The 27,987-nt window shown below is 42.3% G+C and overlaps 1 protein-coding gene across 1 annotated transcript in view; it reads right to left on the reverse strand.

The window, feature by feature from the left end:
- Positions 1–1,513: 1,513 nt before the first annotated feature.
- The window catches only part of LOC126473189 (probable cytochrome P450 6a13), a 100,637-nt gene continuing 74,163 nt past the window's right edge, over positions 1,514–27,987 (reverse strand). The window contains exons 3-6 of the mRNA XM_050100083.1: positions 21,709–21,949; positions 18,018–18,239; positions 7,188–7,436; positions 1,514–3,028 (exon numbers count right to left, since the gene is read on the reverse strand). Coding sequence (XP_049956040.1) covers positions 2,844–3,028; positions 7,188–7,436; positions 18,018–18,239; positions 21,709–21,949 — 897 coding nt within the window. The 3' untranslated portion in view covers positions 1,514–2,843. The remainder of the gene's footprint in view (positions 3,029–7,187; positions 7,437–18,017; positions 18,240–21,708; positions 21,950–27,987) is intronic.

Genomic DNA, 27,987 nt, shown 5'->3' on the forward strand with positions numbered 1-27,987 from the left:
TTTCATTTTGATGGAATTTTGGGTCCCTACTAGGGTTATGTTTGGTAATTAAAATTGTAACTGGACTGTTTTTAGCTATACATTATACATCAAATATTGAAATAGCATTTAGTAGTGTAGTACACATCTGCCGAGACGTAAATAATGGCTGAATTATTCGAACCTTACATGCAAATGCAGCTTCTATATTTTTTGTTTGTATTTATTTACATGTAGGACGAGGAATTTACTACGGATCTTACCGCTACGGATCTACGGATCTACGGATCTACCGCTACGGTCGCAGGTTCGAATTCTGCCTCGGGCATGGATGTGTGTGGTGTCCTTAGGTTAGTTAGGTTTAATTAGTTCTAAGTTCTAGGCGACTGATGACCTCAGAAGTTAAGTCGCATAGTGCTCAGAGCCATTTGAACCATTTTGCAATCGGTATTGGTTAAGAACTTATTTACCAATCTCTGGTTTTCGAGCATGTAATTAAGAACTAGTTTGATAGTAATTACGTAAACACGCAGGTCGTTATTTTGTTTATGCTCTGTGATAGTGTGAAGAATGGAAATTATTTGTGATTCATAAATTGTACTTTCATTGAGCAGTTTCTCGTATTCTGCTAATAAAAAGCGAGTGGCATCCCGTTGAAGCAAAGCAATACAAAATTTAATTATTTAAAGAATGATAGTTCGTCGCTAACAGTTTATTACAGCTTCAAGATGACGTATTCAGGACCTACGCGCTATTTTATGCGCATGGGACAGCTACTATAGAAGACTGCAGATTGGTGAACATTATTCAGAACTTATGCATTCCATTTAGGTCAGTGGCAGCAACTAGACACCTCGTGTGTACTGCAGTCTTAGTACAAGGGAGACTAGTGACACGTCATCAGTGGTAACACAGAGGAGGTATGAAGGAAGGGAATTTTCAGCGACGGCATTTATGATACCTCTTTCTTTCACTTGCTGTAAGTTAGAAAACTGGAATAACTATTTTAGTATTTCTTGTCACATTTCTTATAAGGAGGTTGAACCACGAAATTTTTAAGCTGTGTGAACAAACGTTCCTGTTCCTGTGATGCACTGCATACGTCACTTGGAACATAACTTATTCAGTTGAAACAACTAGTAATTCTTTTTGAAATTCTATGAATACCATATAACCCTTGAGTTTTAGAACTTTTATGATTTTAGTAATTTCAGTGAGGAATGCTGCTGCTACTTCTCGTTGCTTAATGTGTTGTGAATGATATTTTTCAAATACTCTCTTGCTTCTTCAACTCAACCAATTAATTATGTTTTTGCTGCTACCGTGAGAAAGTGGCTGTTAAAAGTACTCGTAACTTGCTGTCAGCCACAACATTGCCATTTATTGTATCATAATCGTCGTTCTTCGCAGCTGCAAAATACCTTGCTTGTAATACTGTAGTTGAAATAACTAGACCGATTATCTTAGATACATAGTTAGGAGATAATAATCAGCTATTTATTTGGAACAATGGATGTTTGTCAAGCTAAGCAAATGTTTCTTTGCTTTTTTATTTTAAAAGACAACAGACAAGTAAAGAAATCTCAAAGTTCGATTTCATAACATGTTTGGTATACAGTAATTTGTACATTTTTCCTGGAAGTGAATGAGTGTTAGCGTGGAACTTTTATCTGCTGTATTTTGTGCTGTCTGCTTACCGTCTACTTCGGCTGACTATAGAAATCTAAATTTAGAACATCTTAATCGTGTATGGTTCTGTCATCACAAAATATGTTTATTTTTCTGCTTCTCAAGTTTCTTTAGCAGTAGCTAATATACCATGCAACGTACCGTGGGCCTATGAGAGCGGTTCTACAAGTACCCGTGTTTTAAGATCGTGTACCGCCATCTGTTATATGGTGGTAAAGCAAATTACATTGATTCATGGGATAGTACGGATTTGGCACACGTTGCGCTACGTGGTTCCCACCAAGATGGAACATTGTAATATCGTTTAATCCTCAGCTTTTTATTTTTGCATGGCAAAAGACGTGCGAGATTAAAGCGAAAATGGATTATGTTTACGGTAGCAGTTGCCATAGGTGAATCGAAGGGAACGGCAATGTCGCGTGACAAGCTGGCGATCGGTACCGCGACTGCTGACGGTGGACAACAAACGGCTGCCGCTTTCAGTTTCGAAGCTGTGTTTCGAGCAGTTTTTGCGTCGAGCTGTCGCCGTCTCTATGAGGCCAGGATTTATCATTATACCTCGTAAATATAACAACCATCAAAACAATGCGTTGCTTCCGATCAATATGTTCCGAAGAAAGAGAAGAAGGCCCAGTCGGTCGAAAAAGTGACAGACGATTTTTTTGGGGATACGAAGGGCGTCATGCTCACATGTTTATTCGAAAAGGGAAAAAATGATCACTGTAAAATACTACAGTGAGAAATTCGAGCAGTTCTATATTGAAGGATATGTGGCCTTGTTTGGTGATGAAGAAAGTGCTGTATCGCCACGACAAAGCGCCAACACATTCATGTAAAAGAATTGCGTCACGAATTGCCAACTGTGCCCCGTCGACTGCATCCTTCAACCCTCTTCCCTGCGCCTCCTCCACGAATTCTCACGACCTGGATCCCGGCGATTTTGTCTTGTCCTCATACATCAAAAAACGACTCAGGGGGATTTCTTCACACGAGTTCTAAATAGGTGAGACCTTGGGAAACGTATACATTTGTAACAGGAGCTAAACTCAAAGACATTCTTAGAAAAAATGGTGTCTGTGTTCCTAACACGGGTTCTTATTGCACCGCTGTCGTAACTCGTGGTTCCGCAAGAGAGGTTCGAAGGCCCCTGTAACGCTCTGGGCCATGTTCCGCATTCACTGGAGAGGAAGCCACGGTCGGAGGCTGACGCGGACCCACAGTCCCCCTGCGGGTCTCGCCAGGAGACTGTGAGGCTCGAAGTCAGCTGGCCTCCCAGAAGACCGGAGGCACGGCCGGAACTCGAAGCGAGACAGCAGCGCCACCAGCCCTGCTTTCACAACCATCAGTGCGAACTTTTGCCCTGCGAACACAAGGAGTGCGCCCATTATTATAGCATTCCCTAAAAATCAGAAACCTGCAATCAGAAAAAAATGCAAAACCAGTGAGAAGTAAGAGTACTGCTGTTCTAAATGTCAAAGAACATGAAACGAAGGCATTAATTGGTAATAAGATGGGGTTTCAGCCTATCGTTCATGTTATTCAGTCTGTACACCGTGCAACCAGTAAGGGGGGAAAGAAAGGAGAAATTCTAGAAAAAGTTCAGAGTGGAGAATAATTGAAATTTTTAGGTTTGCCAATGGCGCAACGTACTCGGCAGATCAACTGAACGGAATTAACAGTGTCTTTAAATACGTTTGTCAGTTGAGCACAAATAAAAATAAAACAAGAATAATGGAATGCAATGGGATTTAGTCAGGTGAAGGTGAGGGAATTAGACTGGGAAATAAGACATTAAAAGTAATAGAGAAGTTTTACTGTCTGGAGCCAGAAGTAAAGAGGATACAGTTAGTATTCTGCCATTAGCACGAAAAATGCTTTCATGAAACAGAAAACATATATTAATATTTACACTAATGGTCATGAATTGAAGATAATGCTGATACGTGGTGAAACAACGCTCTGGAGGGCGGTTTGCGGGTTTAAATCATCTCGGAGTATGACCATACGTTGCCTTTGACCTGCGGTCGTCCCACGGTGGCGCTTGGAGCATGTTCATGTCAGAGTATGGTGCAGCGAGTAAGTGTGCAGAATTTTTCAGACGTGCTAATGGTGACTGTTGTTGAAAATGGCTCAAAGAACACATATTGATGACATTATGAGGGGTAGAATACTAGGGTGACTGGAGGCTAGAAACGGGCCCTCCCTGTGCCACAAAGTGTGATCACAAGATCATGGCAACGATTCCAGCAGACAGGAATCGTCTCCAGGCGCTACAGTGCGGATCATCCACCGATATCTCACCATCAGTGCCCACAGACGGCCACGGAGTACTGCAGGTAGCCTTGCTCGGGACTTTACCGCAGCCACTGGAACAGTTGTCTCCAGACACACAGTCTACAGACGACTGAACAGACATGGTTTATTCGCCCGGAGACCTGCAAGGTGCATTCCACTGACCCCTGGTCACAGGAGAGCCCGTAAAGCCTGGTGTCAAGAACACAGGACATGGTCATTGGAACAGTGGTCCCAGGTTATGTTCACGGACGAGTCCAGGTACAGTCTGAACAGTGAGGCTCGCCGGGTTTTCATCTGGCGTGAACGAGCAACCAGATACCAACCCCTTAATGTCCTTGAAAAGGATCTGTATGGAGGTCGTGGTTTGATGGTGTGGGGTGGGATTTTGATTGGTGCATGTATACCCCTGCATGTCTTTGGCAGAGGAACTGTAACGGGTCAGGTGTATCGGGACGTCATTTTGCACCAGTATGTCCACCTTTATAGGGGTGCAGTTGGTCCCACCTTCCTCCTGATGGATGATAACGCAAGGCCCCACCGAACTGCCATCGTGGAGGAGTACCTTGAAACAGAAGATATCAGGTGAATGGAGTGGCCTGCCTGTTCTCCAGACCTAAACCCCATCGAGCACGTCTGGAATGCTCTCGGTCGACGTATCGCTGCACGTCTTCAAACCCCTAGGACACTTCAGGAGCTCCGACAGGCACTGGTGCAAGAATGGAAGGCTATACCCCAGCAGCTGCTCGACCACCTGATCCAGAGTATGCCAACCCGTTTTGCGGTCTGTGTACGTGTGCATGGTGATCATACCCCATATTGATGTCAGGATACATGCGCAGGGAGCAGTGGGGTTTTGTAGCACATGTGTTTCGGGACGGTTTTCTCAACTTATCACCAATACCATGGACTTAAAAGATGTGTGTCGTGTGTGTTCCCTATGTGCCTATGCTATTTGCGCCAGTTTTGCGTAGTGCCACGTTGTGTGGCACCACATTCTGCAATTATCCTTAATTTATGAGTATGAGTGTAATACGCATTTTTAATGTGGTGAAGTTTTTGGTACCAACAACACCAGCGCTACACAACAAGGACACGACATTAAAATTCAACAGACAAGTTGGTACACACTTACATATGGAAACGAACTAGCACAGAATTCGTAACATTCTTAACAATCGAGGACTAAATTTAGCTTATCAAAGTAATGACTCAATATAGTAATGTTTAAAGAAGTAGGAAGACACTAATGTACAACAAAGATCTGGCATTTATCAACTCCATTGTAACACCTGTGATGCTCTATACTTAGTACGTACCAACAGAAATTAGAAATAAGGTATAAAGAGCATGTATGTATATGGCACCAGCCATTCAATATTTGCAGAACACCATAGACAAGAAAACCACCACTTTGCCACGATAGAAACAGGCATGAAAATTATCAGATTCAGTACTGGTAACAAAAAATTTTTTTTCTAACACTACAAGAAAACGCCGAAATTCAAAAGGAACTCACGAAAGAGAAGCATATGACCAAACAAACTTTAGCAAACAAACGTTACTTAAACCATTATACATACAGTAGGTAAACAACAATCCCTCTGGCTACCACAAATGCAGTATCGCATAAACTAGGCGAGGTACCCACTCACCATCACCCACCATAGTGTCACAGTGAAGAAGATTTACGAGTGTAATAACTTTTAGACAGAAGTTAGGAAGATCATCTCCCCTTTTACACACACCACATACAGTCCGCCCCCGCCCCCCCCCCCCCCTCCGGTTTCACCCAAAAAACCTCTCACTCACATGATTTATGACATATCACCTCGGCCCCTAGCCCTTACAAAAATAAGTAATACGTATATTCACATGCATGCACGCGTACACACACACACACACACACACACACACACACACACACACACACACACACACATTCGCGCGCGCACACACCAGTCAAACAACACACAGTACTCACACACAGAGCAATAACAGACGCTTCCGCGACCACAAAACCTACAACCTCAAAACAAAGTATTTGACGCTAAAATAGATCCATACGGCACGAAAAGCCAGAATTTATTAATTTTTTGTGAAGTTCAGGGTACTAAAATCCAAACCTTGTGTGTAGAAGAACATCAAGTATGAAACATGAAACAAAAATATCGTGACTAATAATAATAATGATTTAATAGTGTTTAATAGTAGTAATTTAAAACATGAGAACTGTTTACGTTCTTAGCAAGCAGATTTGTAAGGAAAGCTACATTGTTGAAATACCACAGAGGATACTTTGAAATAAATTGAAACACGTGTGCTCCAAATAAGACGTTTGCTACAATCGCAAAAGACGATATATTACATGTAACTGGAGACTGTTTCCTCTTCATGTCCTTCGTCCCTTATAACTGCAGACTGTTTTCTGTACAAGTTGCAAATAACCTGTTGTTATCCATATTTCATCGCTCACATCTTCACAATTCCAAAGAATATATTATGGTCAACATTTCTGGACACATTATTCTCTTGCAACACAACATTTGCAAAGGAAACGTGACTAATAAGTTCCAATACAGATGACTTAACTGTTTTAGGAAGCGACGTTAACATTTGCATTTGTCTACTTGTAACCTTCATGTAACTTATTTAGTGAGATCCAATGTAGGAGCAAGGGGAACTCTTTGTTTTCTGTAATGGGAACGCGGTACCATGTGAGAGTTTATTTACGATGAGCCATCACGACTTGGATGTAACTGCGCTGAAGACAGCTGCAGAGTAGGTGAAATCGATCTGTATTAAACACGCTGCCCTTCCCCCAATCTTGGATCTCACTAATACGTTCGTGGAACACGCAGTTCCTGATGGAAAGAAACCTAAACTCATTTAGTGGTATTTGCATAACTTACGTGAGTTGCTCAAAAGAACTTTTTGCACTACGCTTATACCATGCATAATTGGTGTTTCTTCATCAAAAGCCTCTCTCTGCTTATTATTTCGATCATAGCAAACTGCCGTGTACCCGCTTAATGAATGTAAAAGTAAACTGTCAGTTGACATCACAGCAGCTGAGATGAGTGCTCCACCTACGATCTTCGAAGGATCCCATGGGTCTGATGATGGTCATGTGATGTGGCCGAAACCGGTCATCTATGTTCTTGTAACATGCGTGGTGTAATCAAGACTGATTATTATGATTATTATCATCATCTATATACACTCACCCAGACAGGCCCGCGGCCCCTCACCAAACGGCCAGTAGGGGGCGTCGACGACGTCGCCCTTGCAGTTAGCGAAGCGCTGCGGGTCGAAGCGCAGCGGGTCCGGGTAGAAGCGGGGGTCTCTCTGGAGAGACAGCACTGGCAGGTACACCATGGTGCCCTTCTGCAGCACCAGGTCGCTACCCGGCACCTGGTACGTCTTGGTACACTGCCGCATCATGTACATCTGCATCGGGTACAGCCGCAGCGTCTCTGGAAACATTTCGCAATCTCACCGGCAAGAAATTGACGCTGTCGGCGTCATCATCATACATACTTTCTTCTCGACTTTCTCTGCAAAACATATTTCTAGTGATCTGTGACACCATCAGTAGTTTCTTTGCCTTTATTTCATAAGGATACAAGAAAACAGTTTCCGTCAGAAAACATCACACCATCACTGCGTGATACCGCGATGTCTTGATAGTGGCCTGAATTCGGCAGGGCAAAGAGTCCGTAACTTTCGCTCAAACTCGTTAACGAACGAGAATTGCGTAAAGATGGGAGGCTTTCAACTGGAAAAGAGAAATTCTCGGTGGGATTTGTAACTTTCTCGCACTGGCACCACTACCTAGACTGTGTAATAAATCTTGTTAGTAATGTTCATTCTCCCTCGCGAGTGAGACTGAATACCACATACTAATATTCTGATCTGCTGCTGTTATTATGTGTAATCCGGCAAATGGACTGTCCAGTCACTTTAACGCTTTCAGGCTCAATGGATACAATTGTGTACAATAACATATACTGTGTCTTAGCTGGGACAGGAATAATTTTCCTCCAATGGAAGCCTCAGTTATATATTTGTGAATGTTCTATTTCTTCATCATGCACAAGTGCTGCCAACTGTTGAGCATCACTATAAAAATACCAAATGTCAATGTAGCACAACTTGTGACCTCCAGGAAAAACGTAAGTGGTTGCTTAGTTATATTCCACTGAATAACTGAGTATTGTTATTTTGCATGGTAATTAGTGAGTGACCACTTCGTTTATTACATCAGTGAATATTTGTAAATTAGTTATTTTAGTCCATAAGAAGAAGCCGTGTAAAAATTATATTCTGAAAACGGGTACATATTTATGTGCAAATTTTGCATCTAAAATGATCAAAAAATCAACTAAAAGTTTTCTTTCGCCTAAAAGAAGTTCAGGTCTAAAGTGTTAATGTGACCACCGCCTATGATCAACGTCATCGTGCAACATCCACTCACAGACAGCAGGTGGCAACACTGGCCGTGGAGATCATATGGAAGCGCGTTGGGAGGAGGCAGGAAAGTGCAGTCGTTGTCGTTACACGGTAGTGGAGTGATTTATTTGACGTTCAAAAAGGGCATGATCATTGGCTTTCGGGCCCCGGGTGGAAGCATTTCCGAAAAGGTGACGTCTGTAAAATGTTTGCGTGCCGGCCAGGTTATAGTATACTGTGCGGCAAAATGGCGCTCTCCAAAATTTGTTGGGTTTAGATTAGATTAGATTAGATTAGATTAATACTTGTTCCATATATCCTGAATACGACACTTCGTAATGATGTGGAACCTGTCAGGTTAATAAAAGATGTCGGTACAAGATATTACATTACACAAAATATTGCATGACACTAATATTTAAGTTGTTTTTTTCCCTTAATTTATATCTAAAAATTCAGCCAATGAGTAGAAGGAGTTGTCCTCTAGAAATTCTTTTAATTTATGTTTAAATGTTAGTTGGCTATCTGTCAGGCTTTTGATGCTGTTTGCTAGGTGACCAAAGACTTTTGTGGCAGCATAATTTACCCCTTTCTGTGCCAAAGTCAGATTTAACCCTGCATAGTGAAGATCATCCTTTCTCCTGGTGTTATAGGTACGCACACTGCTATTACGTTTGAAACGGGTTGGATTATTAACAACAAATTTGGGTTGTTTTGGGGCAGGAGACCATACAGCAAGGTCATCGATCTCATCGGATTAGGGAAGGAAGTCGTCCGTGCCCTTTTCAAAGGAACAATCCCGGTATTTGCCTGAAGAGATTTAGGAAAATCACGGAAAACCTAAATCAGGATGGCAGAAGACAGGACTGAACCGTCGTCCTCCGGAATGCGAGTCCAGTGCGCTAACCACAGCGCCACCTCGCTCGGTTCAAAATTCGTACCGAGGTAACTGCGGTGCGCAACGGGCCGTAGGTGAAAGAGGTGAACGACGGCCGCGGAGATGTGCAACTGTTGAGCAACTGACCTCTCGGGTGAGCCAATGGGCTACCAACAATGTCTTCTCAACAGTAGCTGAGTGACGTTACTGCATATGGCCTCCGCAGCAGATGCCTGCATTCACAAGTGTCGACACTTGCTCATCGGCGATGAAGGCTGGAATTTGCACACCAATACCAAAAATGGACGTCCACTGAATTGTGACGGGTGGCCTTTTTAGATAAATCACGTTTTGTGCTCCATCGGTCAGATGGCAGCGTGTTCTGCCCTGCAACGATCGTCAAAAAATCCAGGCCGGAGGAGGGGCGTTATGGTCCGGGGATTGTTTTCGTGACATTCATTGAGTGATCTCGTCATTCTGGAAGGCACAACGGATCAACACAAGTACGCATCTCTCCTTGGGGACCATGTCTACCCCTATATGCAGTTTGTTTTTCCTCGGCACGATAGCATCTAGCAGAGGAACAGTGCACTGTGTCACACAGCTCGCAGTTTACTTGTGTGGTTCTAAGAGCATCAGGATGGGTTTATCGTATCTGACTGGCTATCAGACTCCCTGGATTGGAATCCAGTAGAGAATCTGTGGGACCTCATCTATCAGGCTTTTCGCGCGATCTCTCCAAGGCATTTGACTGTGTGGATGATGTCACAGTCTTAGAAAAACTAAGGTTTTATGGAATTGAAGGCTATACACACAGCTGGTTTGAATCACATTTAATGAATAGAAAGCAAAACGTTGTGCTGAATAGCACAAATAATGTTGGGAGGGTGGTAAATTCTAGTGAATGGGAAGCTATCGCAAAGGGAGTCCCACAGGGTTCAATTTTAGGTCCTCTGCTGTTCCTTATTCATGTGATGACTTCACACTTAACGTTCGGCAAGCAGAACTTGTACTTTTTGCAGATGACACGAGTGTTATAATAAATCCCATTCCAGAAAAAGCAGCTGAAGATATTGTTAAGGATGTGTTTCAAAGAATTATGAAGTGGTTCTCAGAAAACGGACTCTCCGTTAATTTTGAAAAAAACTAACTATATCCAGTTCTGTACACCGAATAAAGTAATAACGACAATTGGTGTAGCATATGAACAGGGCTCAGTTAACAGAGTAGATTTCTCCAAATTTTTGGGAGTTCACATTGATGACAACTTGAACTGGAAGAAGCATATTACTGAGCTTCTCAAACAACTAAGTTCAGCTTCTTTCGCTCTTCGTATAATCGCTAGTCTTGGTGATAAACAGATCAGCCTCCTACCGTACTTCGCATATTTCCACTCAATAATGTCTTATGGAATAGTTTTCTGGGGTAACTCACCACTTAGACATAAAGTATTGATTGCACAAAAGAGAGCAGTGAGAATAATTAGTGGTATTCACCCAAGGACGTCATGTAAGCACCTTTTCAAGGAGTTAGGTATTTTAACTGCACCATCAGAGTGCATATATTCGCTAATGAATTTCGTTAAAAATAATCCATCTCAATTCGCGAAGAACAGTGATGTTCATACGTACAACACCAGAGGGAGAAATGACCTTTCCTATCCGTTATTGAAACTGTCAGTTGCTCAAAAAGGAGTACATTATTCAGCAACAAAAACCTTTGATCGTTTGCCCAACAACATAAAGTGTCTGGCAGGTAGCAGATCAAGTTTTAAATCTAACTTAATATCACTTCTTTTGGACAATTTCTTCTACTGGACGAGTTTCCGTTTCAGAAATGGTAAAAAAAGTACCTCTAAATGTAGTTGCATGTGTATAACGAAAAACTTCAATAATATTAATATTAGCACTATTCATATGTGTATATATATATATATATCTTGTAGTTTGACTTGTTCCACGTCATATCGATAAAATAATCGGGAAAATAATCTACGGAACATGACATAACTAAAACTAAACCGGGAAGCGTAGTTCAGCGGGCCTTGGGACTGGAGTTGGCATGGCTCCACATTCTTATCAGTATCTTCCAGAATCTCAGTGACTCTCTCCCTGCACCTCTTGCAGCGACTCACGCTGCAAAAGGTGGTTATTCTAGCTTTTCACAGGCGGCCACAATAATGAAACTGGACAGTATATTATTGTAATGAACCGTTCAGATTAGTAGTAGCGTGACGCCGGTAGCAGTTTCGAATGTTTAATAAACACCATCATGTGGTAGTACTGCATATTGTAAGCGAATATTTCGGAAGTTGTAAGAATTTGTGGTGGTGGTGGCAAGTTCCTATGGGACCAAACTGCTGAGGTCATCGGTCCCTAGGCTTATACACTATTTAATGTAACTTAAACTAGCTTAAGCTAAGGACAACACACGTACCCATGCCCGAGGGAGGACTCGAATCTCCGACGGGGGGAGCCACGCGAACCGTGGCAAGGCGGCCTACACCGCGCAGAAGCAGTGAGTACATGGAACTGGCATTACGTCATAGGCAGCATTACTGTATACTGGGCGAAGGCTATTTCAGCTTTCTCAAGAGTTTAATAGCTATTTAATATGCGACTGGAGTTTTTCAAGTTTCAGAAATACGAACAAAAACGCTAAAGTGACTTAAACAGTAGGGGAGGAACGTTTTAAGAAGAAATTGTTGGTCTTTTTGGAGAAAGCACAATAACATAACAGAAGGATATAAATCAATATATGTGCGGAAGTGGTTTGTATTGTAGCAAACACATTTTTGCATCATAAAGATATACATAAATACACATGGGAAGAACCTACGAGGTATCGTAAATCGATTACAGACTTTTAGTGGGGAAAAGAAGGAAGACAGTACTGGCTGACGTAAGGGTATATAGACAGCCACAGAGCGCCCCTAATCGTCATATGCTAGCGGGGAAAATATGCCAGAAAGGTAAGACCAACTATCACGAAACTGAAGGATGAACTCACAGAATATAAAGAAGGGATGTTTAAGGTAGACCTTCTTAGACAATATATCGTCCAAATGCCATACTAAACTAGGCTCCACGGTAAATGTAACATGGAAATGACAGAAGATCTCGCAACTATGTACTGACTATTGGAAGAAAGTATTTTGGAAGCAGCAAGATACAACCTCGGAGGGGATGGAAGAAGAAATTTGTAGGAGAGTTTGTCAATGACGTAGAAGGCATGAATCAAGAAAAGAAAAAAAAAAAGCATGTGTTAAGCGGTTAAGTGAGAAGACGTCAGAATCAAGAGATTATATGTCAAGATCAGATAATAGGTTAAAATGAGGATCAGGATTTAGAGGAATGAACATCGGAACAGTATGTGCGGGAAAAACAGTAAACGATATAATAAGTCTACTGAAGCATGGAAGCATAAGGAGTTTAAGAACATTATATAAAATTTGCTGCTCAAGAATAGATAAGACATCATTCAACGTCATTGCAGGAAAATAGTTTGGACTAAAAGAGAGAAGAAGTGAAGGTCTTAGAAGAAAATAATATAGAAATAGAGGGGGAGGATGCGAAAGCAGCACGGTCTAAAACAAAAGTAAATAAAGGCCCAGGACCAGCAAATATACGCACGGAATTTCTGAAGTACGGAGGAAATGTAGAGGTAAGACATCTGCAGAAACGTTTTGGGTAAATTGAGGGGGGAACAGATGCACTTAGGGAGGGGAATTTATCGTATATCTCCTAAATATATATATATAAAAAGGTGGCAAGAGGGTACGTACAAATTATAGAGGAATAGGTGTCCCAGCAGCAGCTAGGCTTTTCTCCAGTATTGTAAGTAAAAAAATAGAAAAAGTTGCGTCGGCTTTAAGTGAACAGCAAAATGTTTTTACGAAAGGACGATCGTGTCTTGATGACATTCACTGTGTCAGACAGTTATTGGAAAAATACAGAAATAAAAAGAAAAGCATGTGACTGTGACCCTAGGGTGAAATTATGGGAAACAACGAGACGTATTAACGTGAGAGAAAAATGGATTAACCTGGTTAAAAAGGTATGCAAGAACACAAAAGGTGTGATTAAAAAGGGGAAACAAGTTTACCCGAATTATTGTCGTTGACAAAGGCCTAAAACAAGGTTGTGGAATGTCACCTATTTTGCTTGATATTTATTTGGAACAGACACTGAACGGCTGAAGCAGGAAATGCTCAGGCACGGGTATAATGACTGGTGATGATACCCTTCACTCTCTTTTATTTGCGAACGGCCAGGTAATATTCTCTCAAGTTGAAGAGGACATAGAATACAAGCTGAGAAGCTTAAAAAGGAGTATAGCAAATGGTGTTTGGTAATAAATATCGACAGTATTTGGTGGGATCTGATACAGAGGAAGAACAAAGAAAATACAGTATTCGGCACGAAACTAAGAAATATTTCATAGTGTGATAGAGAACATAGTTCTATATGAAGCTGGGATGAGGTCTCAAACAAGGGAAGTTAGGGAAAAAATTGCTACAGCGGTGCTGGACTGTCTACAGTTGACAAGGCAAGATAGGATACGAAATGAGCAGGCATGAAGGCGAGAGGAGACAACGTGTTCCATAGTAAACACTTGGAGAATAGAGAGATTCAGCGGTACGGCCAAGCAGTGAAAGCCTTAAATATTAGACTCTCTTAGTGAAACTGAAGTTTTATGGAACTGATGACTTTGCACACAGCTGGTTTGAATCACACTTAGAAAAAAAAAAAAAAAAAAAAAAAACAGAATGCAACGTTTGTGCTGAATAATTTAGACAATATCGGAAAGCTAGTAAATATTACTGACTGGGACAAAAAACAATCGCAAAGGTAGTCCCAGGGGGTTTAATTTTGGATTCATTCCTATTCCTTGTATAAGTGAATGACCTTCCACTTAACATTCAACAAGCAAAATTTGTACTTCTTGCAGACAATACGAGTGTTATAATAAATCGCTTTAAAGAGGAAGCAACAGAAGAGTTCGTAATGGTATTTTCCAAAGATTCTCTAAAACTGGACTCTCCCTAACTTTTAAAAGAAGACACATTACATTCAGTTCCATACAACAAATAGAGTCATATCAAAAATTGATTATCACTTGATCACGAGTCAGCAAATAAGGCAGAATGCTCCAAATATCTATTTTTCATGAAAACATGAACTGGACGAAGCATATTAGTGAGCTTCTCAATAATTTGGTTCAGCTACTTTTTCTCTTCGCATAATTGCTGATCTTGGAAACAAACGAATCAACTTCCTGACATATTTTTCAATTTACATTCAATAATGTCATACGGAATAATTTTCTGCGATAAATCATCACCTAGAAAGAAAGTATTGATTGTACAAAAGCGAGCAGTAACAATAATATGCGGTGTTCACCCACGGACTTCATGTAGATACCTAAGCATTTTCATTGCGCCATCACACTACATACTCGTATATTAGCTAATGACATTCTTCGTAAATAATACATCCATAATTTGAGAAGAATAACGATGTACATACCTACCACACTAGGGGGAAAATGAGCTATATTACCCACGGTTAAAGCCCCACTGTTAAAGCTGTCAGTGGCTAAGAGAGGAGTTTAATAAAATTTTTGATCATTGGCCCAACAACGTAAAAGCTGAGAGCTAGGGAAGCAAGTTTTAAATATAATTTAAAATTATTCCCCCTGGATAAGTCCTTATATTCCATTGTTGAATTTTTACTTACAAACTGGTAGCCAGGAAGAAATTAAAAATTAAATTTCAGGTGTAGCTGGATGAGTAGGTCTAAAAAGAATAGTGTTTTCATATATATTAACATTAATCATGTACGCACATCTTGTAAACTGACTCGTTCCTCGTCATTTCAAGAAAAGAATCATTCAAATGATCTATGGAACGCGTAACTAACTAACTAACTAGGTCGCCAAGAAAGATTTGAAACTGGGAGCCACCCGGAAGAAGAATGGGAGAAAAGAGGACGCTAAGATGCGGAAAATACACACAGGAAGAAATGGAAGACAGAAATATAGTGCCGGATGATTGGAACAAATAAGGCATGTGGAGACTGAAAACAGCTAACTCCTAGGGGGAAACGGCGAAGAAGAAAAAAAGAGTCCAAACCGGATAGGGAACACAAGTCGGACTTAACTAGTAGTGAGTGAATCCGTCGGAGAGAACATGTAACTCCGTCAAAAGGAATGTTAGCAAATCCTACACATACATTTACACGTGTACTCTGTAAGCCAACATACGGTGCATGGCGAAGGGTACTTTGTACCAATACAAGTCATTTCCTTTCGCACTCTACGCACAAATGTGGCCAAGGAAAAAAATGAAATGATCGTATGGCATTGTTGGCCAAGATGCCCCATTCGGGTTCGGCTGCCAAGTGCAAGTCTTATTTCATTTGGCGCCACATTGGGCGACTTGCGGCCGATGATGAAGATGAAATGACGGTGAGGACAACACAACACCCAGTCCACGAGCGGGCCTAGTGCCGCAAGCACGTTACCACCCAGCTAAGCAGGCGGACGCGACCAAGGAAAAACGACTACATTGAGGTGACAAAAGTCATGGCAATGTGATAGACACATATACAGATGGCAGCAGTACCACGTACACAAGCTATGAAAGGGCAGTGCACTGGGTGTGCACTCTACTCAGGTAATTCATGAGGAAAGGTTTCCGAGGTGATTCTGGACGCACGCCTTCGAACGCAGAATGGTAGTTGGAGCTTGACGGATGGGGCAATCCATTTCGGAAATCGTTAGGGAATTCGATATTCCGACATCCACAGTGTCAAGATCGTGACGAGTATAACAAATTTCGGACATTACCTCTCACCGCGGCCATCGTAGTGGCCAAGGGCCTTCACTGAACGACCGAGAGCAGTGGCGTTTGCATGGAGTGTCAGTGCTAACAGACATGCAACACTGCGTGAAATAACCGCAGAAATCAATGTGGGACGGACGACAGACGTACCCGTTAGGATAGTGCGGCTTAATTTGGCCCGGACTATGGCTAACAGCACGACATCGACTGCTGCTCCTTCGTTACCACATCGGTTGGATCCTAGATGACTGGAAAGTAGTGGCCTAGTCAGATGAGTTCCGATGTCAGTTGGTGGTATGGTTCGAGGGTGGCACAGGCCCCGCGAAACCATGGACCCAAGTTGTCAGCAAGGCACAGTGCAAACTGTTGGCGGCTCCATAATACTGTGAGCTGTGTTTACATGGAGTAGACTGTATCCTCTGGACCAACTGAACCGTTCATAGACTGAAAATGGTTATGTTCGGCTACTTGGAGACCATCTGTGGTCGCTCAGATGGAATTTCCGTGGATGACAACGCACCATGACACCGTGCCACAGTTGTTCACGATTTGTTCAAAGAACATTCTGGACAATTCGAGCAAGTGATTTGGCTACCCAGGTCCCCTGACATGAATACCATCTAACATTCATGGGACGTAGTTGAGAGGTCAGTTCGTGCACAAAATCCTGCACAGGCAACATTTCCGCAGTTATGGACGGCTACAGAGGCAGTAAGGCTCAATGTTTCTGAAGGGACTTCCAACGACTTGTTGAGTCCATGTCACGTCGAACTGCTACACTATGCCAGGCCAAAGGAGGTCCGACACGACGTTAGGTGGTGCATCGTTTCGTAGGAGCCCTAATTTCTTTTATCTTGTATGTTGGTGGCGGTAGCACCGTTCGGCAGTCTTTTGCCAATGTTCATTCTCTAAACTTTCTCAATAGTATTTCGCGGAAAGAACGTGTTCTTGAGTTCACGGGAAGTTCTGTAACTCTCGTGTCTTGATGTAATACACCATAACAAACATTGCAGTACACCTTAGAATGCTTCAAGTCTTCCTTTAACCTTACCTGATTGGAGCCCCAAACACTCGATCAATACTCAAGAATTGGTCGCACAAGTGTTCTGTACGCAGTCTTCTTTATAGAGGATTGCACGTTCTTAGAACCCTCCCAATAAACTGAAGAGAACAATTGGCCTTCCCTAAGAGCAACCTTACGTACTCGTTCCACTTCATGGTTCTGTCCAGTGTTACGCTTAGTTATTTAATCGACGTGACTGTGTCAAGTAAAACACCGTTACTACTGTATTCGAACATTTTAGAATTGTTTTTCCTACTCGACACATTAACATACATTTTCTCATATTTAGACCAAACTTCCATCCATAACAAAAAATCGAAATTTTATCCAACTCATCCAACGTGCTCCTAGGCTAAACGACGACACTTTGCCGTACACAACAGCGTCATCTGTAAACAGACACAAATTGCTGGTTTCCCTGCCCGTCAGGTCGTCTTTTACATGGAGAACAAGAGCAGTCTTATCACACTTGCTTCCCTGGGTCTATCGTGACGATACCTGTGTTTCCGAAGAATACACGCTGCTCTGGACAACGAACTGGGTACTCTTACTTTAAATCGTATATCGTATATCTGACAATATATTCCGTATGCTCAGACCTTTGTTAATAGTCTGCAGTGAGGCACTGTGTCAAACGGTGTCCAGAAATTAAGACTTTATACACTCTGAACGTTGCCCTTCACGCAAAGTTCGAACGATATCGTAAATGAATTCAGTTTATTTTAGGTACCTTTATTATTTTCAAGCGCCTCATTAACAAGTAAGACTTTCAGCCCCAGCACATTTATGTAGATCGAGGTTGGTAGAGAACAGCCACTGACCTGCAATCAGCATGTCCAAGTAGGTCATCTCCTGAATCGCCTCGTAGGTCACCTCTCCCCCGTGGCGGGTGAGCACCGCGTCCACCTCCTTGCGGGCAAGCGTCTGCATAGCTGGATTGAGGGACAGCTCGTGCAGACAGAAGCTCATGGCCGACGAAGTCATCTCGAAGCCCATCGTGAACGCCATCATCATCTGCGACACCACCAGGTTGTCTGTCACCTCTGCAACAACAGCATAATCTCTAGTGACCTCTTGCATCACACATGAGACGTCGGTTGAAATTACATTCATATGTTGTATTTCGTACAAACGTCGACTGTATCTTATTTGTAACACCTTACATAAAGATCATGTTAGCTATTTATCATTCTCATAATAACTGCTAGTTGTGAGAAGCAACCAGGAAAAAAGTCATCTCCTTGCACTCTAGTAAGACTTCAAAAACGAAATATATTTTATTTGTTCAAAAATCAGTGCTTCAATCCGGTTAACAATTCCCTTATACCAGTCCTACTGGATAAAATAATCTGCAAGTAATATTTAATTCCTTAAAGTCGTGTGTTCTTAGGTGTACGACGATGTACAGAAAAGTAATTCCTCCGAATTTTTTACGTGAAAACTCTTAAAGCTTTTTAAATAAAACAAACGTTATGAACGTTCTAAATCTTTATTCTTCATGTCTACATATTTATTTCTCAAATTAGCTTAGCGCCCGCTGATTCGTTCGCGTAGGCTGCATGGGCTGCAGAGATTTTTTTATTATTATGTAATCGAATTTTTATGTTGTTCACAAACTGCAACGCCTTCTAACCTTTTCACTCCATGTACGCATGGACTTTTCCGAATGTCTGACCAAAAAGCGGTTTTGATAACTGGAGTCTAAAGTTTTTGTTAATCATGCCTTTTGCGTTCTTGAGTAGGTATTTCTATAGCAGCTTTCATCCCCTAAAAATATTTCTTTATCTCTAACCGAGGAGTAAAATTCTAATTTTCATAAATTTAGCTTTAAAATTTCCAGAAAAACTGAAACACATATTTTTAATTTCTAACCAATTGTCATAGATGTAGCCTCAAAAATTCTTTAGAAGTTCTTTGGTAATTATTTATTTTCAAAACAACTTCCACCCACTATTTTACCACCATTGTGGTTGAATTTCCAGAAAATGCTGAAACACGTATTTTTTGTAGTGCTTTGGTAATTATTTAGTTTCAAAACAACTTCCACCCACTATTTTACCACCGATAAAAATTCTGACACGTATTTTTTCATTTTCTGACTGAGAAACCAGTTTTCGTATTTCTAGCTTCAAAATTCCCTTAATAGCCTTTTATCCCTTATTTCACCATCTTAGGAGTGGAATTTCGGACAATCCGTTCTTAAACGATGCCTATAGTATAAGATCCACAACCTCTCCAAACTTCAAGTTTATATCCTTAGCCCCGGCCGGAGTGGCTGAGCGGTTCTAAGCGCTTCAGTCTGGAACCGCGTGACCGCTACGGTCACAGGCTCGAATACTGCCTCGGGCATGGATGTGTGTGATGTCCTTAGGTTAGTTAGGTTTAAGTAGTTCTAAGTTCTAGGGGAGTGATGACCTCAGATGTTAAGTCCCATAGTGCTTAGAGCCATTTGAACCATTTTATATCCTTAGCGGTTTGGGCTGGGCGATGATGGGTCGGTCAGTCAGTCAGTCAGGACACTGCCTTTTATACGAGAGAAGAAGAAGAAGACACCGCTTCATTACTATCTAAGTGAGGTGCCGGAAGGTGCTCTTTAAATTTCGGAAACAGGTGAAAATCGGATGGGGCCATGTCGGGACCGTATGGAGGATGATGATAGAAGACAGTGAACCCAAGGTGTGTGATTGTTGTAGATGCCGCAGCACTCGTATGTGGTCTGGTATGTCACGTATAGGGAGAGTGTGCTCCGCGTATGGGACGAACTCTGAATTCGAAACTCGATTACAGCACGCTGTTAATCACACACCTACGTAGTTACGTTACACACTGCCATGTCACACGCTACAAGTCGAAGCTTTCGACCGCCAAAGAGCTGCAAATACGCAGGCATGAAGAATGAAGAGGAAGAATCTTAATAGCGTTTGTTCTATTTAGAAATTTTTAAAAGTTTTCACATAAAACATTCGGAGGCATTATTTTTCAACACGCGCTCGCGAATTTGATCTGCTGAATCTCAGTGACCACACTCATCTCGTACACCAGTGAGCAAATAAAAGACAGTACCATCTGAGCCTGTCAATTCGTGTATCTCTCCTTTAATAATCTATTCAAAATGACCAACATATTGTGCACAATTAAAATTTTCGGGAAGTATGTAAAAAAGTAAATTGATTTACTGCTCTCAAGTCTATTTGATGCAGAAACCGCACTGCTCTTCGGAGTGCTATCTCATGCTAACAGTTCCAACAGTAGTGTCAACAGGAAAGAAAAAGAGAACAAAAAAACACTCAAAATCATAATGACCATAGGCCATGCCTTTCTTCCAAGAGAGCTAGTCTCGTCAAGTGTTCTGTGAAGTTTGGAAGATACTAGATGAGGTACCGGCGGAAAAAAATCTAGTCCAGATCGTGAGCCACCCTTCGATTGGTCAGTCGGTAGGGCACTTACCCGCAGAAGACGAAGGTCCCACTTTCGAGTCTCGGTATAGCACACAGTTTCAACTCGCCACGAAGTTTAAAATCAGCACGCATACAGCTGCAGAGTGAAAATTCAGTCTGGAAACAATTCCTCGGCCTTCCAGAGGTGCTACGCCCGCGAAGTGTTGCAGTAAACTTCAGTGAAGTTTGGAAAGTAGGAGGTGAGGTAGTGGCGAAAGCAAAACTTTCAGGGTGGGTTTTTAGTCGTGCTAGAATAGCTCAGTGGCTAGTGGACTTTCCCGCGAAAGGCAGACGTTCCAAGTTCGAGTTCCGGTCCGGCATACAGTTTAAATCTGCCAGGTAATTTTATATCAGCACACATTTCGCTGCAGAGTAAAAGTTCGTTTTGGATTATCATGCCGGCCGTGGTGGCCGTGCGGTTCTGGCGCTGCAGTCCGGAACCGCGGGACTGCTACGGTCGCAGGTTCGAATCCTGCCTCGGTCATGGATGTGTGTGGTGTCCTTAGGTTAGTTAGGTTTAAGTAGTTCTAAGTTCTAGGAGACTGATGACTTAAGATGTTAAGTCACATAGTGCTTAGAGCCATTTGAACTATTTTGGATTATCATACCTTTACTAAGACACCTTTAAACACCTGTAGTCATTAACACTGTAACAGCCTTGTTGTCACTAGTCGCTCAAAGCATTTGTGTTTTCTGCAACCGAATATTCCTACCATGTCTGAACAGTTCATCCCACAAGAGGGAACCTGATGTCATCGTGGACGAAACATGCCACATAACGCCTGGATGTATGAAAACCCCGACTTAGGTCTACTAACGGATTGATTTGGAAGTAATCAGGTAATGTGTTATACAAGCAAAGTTCTAAGAAATATGTGAAGCAACAGGTTTAATTGTCAGCTTCATCGATTGGAGACCTGCGTTTCCGGAACCCCGTTGACATGAATTTTTATTTTTGTTACTACATGAAGAACCCAGTTCAAAAGTATTGCCCTGTATTTTCGATATACATAGTTAGCCAATTCCCTTATACACAGTCAGAACCCTAAAAACTATCTCCGCTGCATGTACTCACCTATCGCCTCGCCGTTTTTTCCAGATATGATACCGCCGTCTTTCAGTTCCAGCATTAGTTGTACCAAATCTTCCCGATGGATGTTGTTCTTCTTCCTGTAATCTATAGTTTCCATGACTATCCGGTCGAAAAACTCTCTCACTGTGGTGCTGAAGAATTTAACGCCAAAGAAAGATCCGATTCTCGGTAACGTCAAGACTAACAGTGCACTGGAAGCCTTTTTCTTCGTATTCGGAACAATCTGCGAAGAAGAGAAATGTAATGTGAGTGTCCCAGAATAAAGAACGAACACGATCATCTGTGGCGGGTTTCAGGAACCATAGGGATGTACAACTGTCACTTTTATGTATGAAGAATATATTAGAAATAGATGCTTTTTGGCAAGTGGTGTACTTACAGAACTAGCTGCAACTGTTAACGACATGCAGGAGAAAATAAAAATCGAACTTCCCCAGTCAGTGATTCGCATAAATTAGGTTACACATCCTTATGTTACAGGGTATGTTTCTTTATACAGGATGAAGGAAACTGTTCCCACTTCGATTTCACAGCGCGATTCCTAGCACACTAGCAATGCAAAAGCAAGTCCCGTAAAAAGTTTAATCCTGTGCATGTTTCCGGCAGAAAACTGACATAAAAATGGCAGTTTGGTAGGGCCATAATCAGATGCATTACGAGCGGGTTCATTTAAAACGGCGTAGCAGAGCTGCCAGTCAATATTAGAGTCGCACCATAGGAGGGTCATTACAAGAGTTCTGCGTATTGAGCATGCGCGAATGTTACGGTGGTGTGATTAAGTTGAAATTCATATCAGTCGTGAGCGAGACGTCAGGCGTGATCGTCACAAATATGTTTGCTGGTTGGCGTGGCCGTGACGCGAGTGGTTCAGTTTTTAAACGCAAGCTGAAACCGAGTCAGATCGGATTACACAAGGTAACCATCGTTCCTACTTCAAAATCGAATACCAACGTGGAAAGAAACCAACGGACACTTAAACACCGCTTTGAGACGGATATGTGAGAATAAGGGTATCACAGTGGTATGACTGTTTTCGTGAAGGTCGGGTAAGCACTGAGGACGACTCAAGAAGTGGAAGGGCATCAACTGCAACAGACTGCCCCTCTCAACTTATTGTTAATGACACTTTGAGAGAGGATTTGACGAGAAACATGTGAGGAAATTGCATATAGGCCTGAATGTCTGTTGCTTCAGCATACATAATGATAACTGAAAAGTTATAGATGAGAGAAGTTGCTGCCAGATGGGTTCCGCATGATGTGAGTGAAGAGAAGAAAGCAGGTCGTAAAAGAATTGCTTCAACATTATCGAACAGAAGGAGAACAGTTTCTGCAAAGGACTGCTGCACTTGATGAAACCTGGATACGAAATTTTGAGCCAGGACTGAAGTTTCTTAAATGGAAAAGTTAGATTCCCCACGACCAAAAAAATTCCGCCTCCAACAATCAAAGGTGAAACTGATGATGTTCTATGCCTTTGACACGAATAGAGTCAAAGCTACAATTAATCTGCCCTAGGGGGCATCTGTAAAAGGCGCGTACTACAAGCTGCTTCTACAAAATGTTCTGCGGCCGAAAATTCGTCAAAGAATCACCAGCCTTCTCCTCCGAATGCGAAAACATTTTGTTGACACCGACCTACATAGGGAGGAACGATCACCACTATAAAATAAGAGAAATCAGAGCTCGTACGGAAAGATATAGGTGTTCATTCTTTACGCGCGCTATACGAGATTGGAATAATAAAGAACTGTGAAGGTGATTCGATGAACGCTCTGCCAGGCACTTGAATCTGATTTGCAGAGTATCCATGTAGATGTAGATGTAGAAGGCCTGACAAGCTTGCAGCTGGGTCCTTTTGCACAATAATGCAGGACCGCATATTGCCATACCACTGAGAGAAACGCTCGGCAAATATGGATGGGAAATACTTCCCCACCCACCATACATCCTGATATGAACCCCTCCAGACTTTGATTTGTTTTCCAAATTAAAGGAGCATCTCCGTATAAAAAGCTTTGTTGCAGTTGAAGCTTCCAGTGAGGTGAGCCGAGTAATCTGACACCTCAAGAATGAAGGTGCCCTGCATGGAATATAGGAGTTGATAAAAGTTTGAGAAGCTCTCATAAGCTAGAATGGAGATTATTTTGAAGGCCTGTAAAGGTATTTTATAAAAAAAAATATTTTCTTCAATTCTATCTTACAGTATGCAGAACTTATGAAATAACCTCCGTACAATCAAGATGATATCGAAACCGCGAGTCAGATACTTCTAGAAAACGTACAACCTATGAAACGTCCCCTTTTAAACAATTATACATGACTGTGCTTAAACTGACACACAATATTTTGTTAGCGCAACGCAATCTGACTTTCAAAATTCTCTACAAAAGAATGGCCCTGACTAACATTAAACTATACCTTTCACAAATCACTTACCTCACAAAAATCTTCGCTGCTCAAGCTACTGCAATACAGCGAGCGCCACTACTGCCAGCTAAATAAAAGATTCAAACTATGGAAGGCACTAACTACTGATAGGGATAGTTAGCAAATGAAAGATATTAATAGAGAACAAACAATGTATTTACCTTGATATCATCATATATAAATATAGCAGTTCATGACAAATTTCAAATCTCCGCCATCTCTCTCCCCACATCCACCACTGCTGGCGGCTCACCTCCAACATACTTCTTATTTCTCATATACGGTAGCATCATCTTATTGATCATAAACATATCTCAACAGCATAGTACACATCATCGTCGTAATAATATCATAACATCTCAGTCAATTCTCAAAATCGTCGTAGCTTCCTCCAATAATTTCAACTGCGCAACGCTACGCGCTGTTCACAGCCAGCTGCCTAACACTACAATGGCGAGTATTACAACAATGCAAAGCAGACACAGACTGCACACAGCACAGCCAGTGATTTTCATACAGAGGTGGCGTTACCAATAAAAAAACCTAAACAGCCTACTTACACATAAAGCAGAGCAATCAGGCTATACTCTCATGACAGCAATGGGACTTGATTGAGAAGGCCGAGATACGGAAGTAACGGCAATTTTGGATCACTGCAAATCCGAGCGATGTAGTGTCATTCAACTTGGAAAAATATGTCGCGCCATTCGTGCGGCCTTCAGAACGCAAAACACGAAAGCCTTCGATAGGTCGCAAGAGACAACAAGACTCCAGAATGTTGCAGCGATCTTACCGTTCGCGAAAAGTTTAGCGAGAGGATTTTTGGTTCAAATGGATCAAATGGCTCTAAGCACCATGAGACTTAACATCTGAGGTCATCAGTCCCCTAGACTTAGAACTACTTAAACCTAACCTAAGGACATCACACACATCCAGGCAGGATTCGAACCTGCGACCGTAGCAGCAGCGCGGTTCCAGACTGAAGCGCCTAGAACCGCTCGGCCACAACGCCCGGCGGGATTTTTGGCAGAGGTGGGTTCGCACATTAACCATATAAACCTTCTTAAAGCATCATTTGTTGTTCTCGCTACACCGCAGAGCTGTAGGAGGCTAGGACTAACTACCCAGAGCACACATTGCAAGGCGATCTACCTAAGATAACAGAAATCACCGATGACTTTATAACTAAGCAACTATTCAAGATGCTCCATCCATAATACGTGTCACCAACCACTTTTACAGCTTTGCAGTAGGATGTCCCGTCCCGTATACGACACTATCTCGAGATTACACTGAGTTTACAAAAGTCATGGGATAGATCCTAACATCGTGCCGGACCTCCTTTTGTCCGTCGTAGGGCAGAAACCCGACGTGGCGTGGTCTCCACAAGTCGTTGCAAGTATCCTGCAGAATCACTGAGCCATGCTGCTCTGTAGCGATCCATAACTACGGAAATGTTGCCTGTGCAGGATTTTGTGCACGAACTGACCTCTCGACTATGACCCGTAAATGTTAGATGGGATTCATGTCGGGGGATCAAGGTGGCCATACAATTCGCTCGAATCGTCCCGAATGTTCTTCAAGCCATTCAGGAACAATTGTGGTCCGGTGGCATAGCGCATTGTCATCCACAAAAATTTCATCGTTGAATGGCTACAGATGTTTTCCATGTAGCCAAACACAACCATTTCTAGTCAATGATCGGTTCAGTTGGACCAGAGGACCCAGTCTATTCCATGCAAACACAGCCCGCACCATTATGGAGCCACCACCGGCTTGCACAGTGCCTTGTTGACAACTTGGTTTCATAGCTATGTGCGTCTGCCCTCACTCGAACCTTACCATCAGTTCTTACCAACTGATCCCGGGCTCAACCGACCAGGCCAGTCGCCTAGAGTCCAACCGATACGGTGACGAGCCCTGGAGAGGCGCTGCAGGCGATATCGTACTGTTAGAAAAGGCACTCGCATCGATCATCTGCTGCCATAGCCCATTATCGCTAAACTTTGCCGCACTGTCCAAACGGATACCTTCGCTGTACGTCCCACATTGATTTCTGCGATTATTTTACGCAATGTTGCTTCTCTTTTGCATTGATAATGCTATGCGACCGCCGCTGCTCTCGGTCGTTAAGTGAAGGCCGTCGGCCACTGCGTCGTCCCTGGTGAGAGCTAACGCCTGAAATTTGTTATTTTCGGCACACTCTTGACACTGTGTAACTCGGAATATCGAATTCTCTAACGATTTTTGAAATGGAATGATCTGTGTGTCTAGCTCCAAATAACATTCCACAATCAAAGTCTGTTAAATCCCGTCGTGCGGCAACAATCATGTCGGACACCTTCTTGACATGCATCACCTGACTACAAATGATAGCTCCGCCAATGCACTGCTTTTTTATACTTTGTGTACTCGATACTACCGCCATCTGTATACAGGGTGGTCCATTGATCGTGACAGGGCCGAATACCTCACGAAATAGCATCAAACTAAAAAACTACAAAGAACGAAACTTGTCTAGCTTGAAGGAGGAAACCAGATGGCGCTATGGTTGTGCCGCTAGATGACGCTGCCATAGGTCAAACGGATATCAAATGCATTTTTTTAAATAGGAACTCCCATTTTTTATTACATAATCGTGTAGTACGTAAAGAAATATGAATGTTTTAGTTGGATCACTTTTTTCGCTTTGTGATACATGGTGCTGTAATAGTCACAAACATATGACTCACAATTTTCGACGAACAGTTGGTAATAGGTAGGTTTTTTAAATTAAAATACAGAACGCAGGTACGTTTGAACATATTATTTCGGTTGTTCCAATGTGATACACGTATCTTTGTAAACTTACCATTTCTGAGAACGTTACAACGTGATTACCTGTAAATACCACATTAATGCAATAAAAGCTTAAAATGATGTCCATCAACCTCAATGCATTTGGCAATACGTGTAACGACATTCCTCTCAACAGGGAGTAGTTCGCCTTCCGTAATGTTCGCACATGCATTGGCAATGCGCTGACACATGTTGTCAGGCGTTGTCGGTGGATCACGATAGCAAATATCCTTCAACTTTCCCCACAGAAAGAAATCTGGGGACGTCAGATCCGGTGAATGTGCGGGCCGTAGTATGGTGCTTCGACGACCAATCCACCTGTCATGAAATATGCTATTCAATACCGCTTCAACCGCACGCGAGCTATGTGCCGGACATCCATTATGTTGGAAGTACATCACCATTCTGTCACGCAGCGAAACCTCTTGTAGTAACATCGGTAGAACATTACGTACGAAATCAGCATACATTGCACCATTAAGATTGCCATCGATAAAATGGGGGCCAATTATCCTTCCTCCCATAATGCCGCACCATACATTAACCCGCCAAGGTCGCTGATGTTCCACTTGTCGCAGCCATCGTGGATTTTCCGTTGCCCAATAGTGCATATTATGTTGGTTTACCTTACCGCTGTTGGTGAATGACGCTTCGTCGCTAAATAGAACGCGTGCAAAAAATCTGTCATCGTCCCGTAATTTCTCTTGTGCCCAGTGGCAGAACTGTACACGACGTTCAAAGTCGCCACCATGCAATTCCTGGTGCATAGATATACGGTACGGGTGCAAACGATGTTGATGTAGCATTTCAACACCGACGTTTTTGAGATTCCCGATTCTCGCGCAATTTGTCTGCTATTGATGTGCGGATTAGCCGCGACAGCAGCTAAAACACCTACTTGGGCATCATCATTTGTTGCAGGTCGTGGTTGACGTTTCACAGGTGGCTGAACACTTCCTGTTTCCTTAAATAACGTAGTTATCCGGCGAACCTT

The sequence above is a fragment of the Schistocerca serialis genome, chromosome 4, assembly GCF_023864345.2.
Source record: "Schistocerca serialis cubense isolate TAMUIC-IGC-003099 chromosome 4, iqSchSeri2.2, whole genome shotgun sequence".
In the NCBI taxonomy this organism is placed as follows: Eukaryota; Metazoa; Arthropoda; class Insecta; order Orthoptera; family Acrididae; genus Schistocerca; species Schistocerca serialis.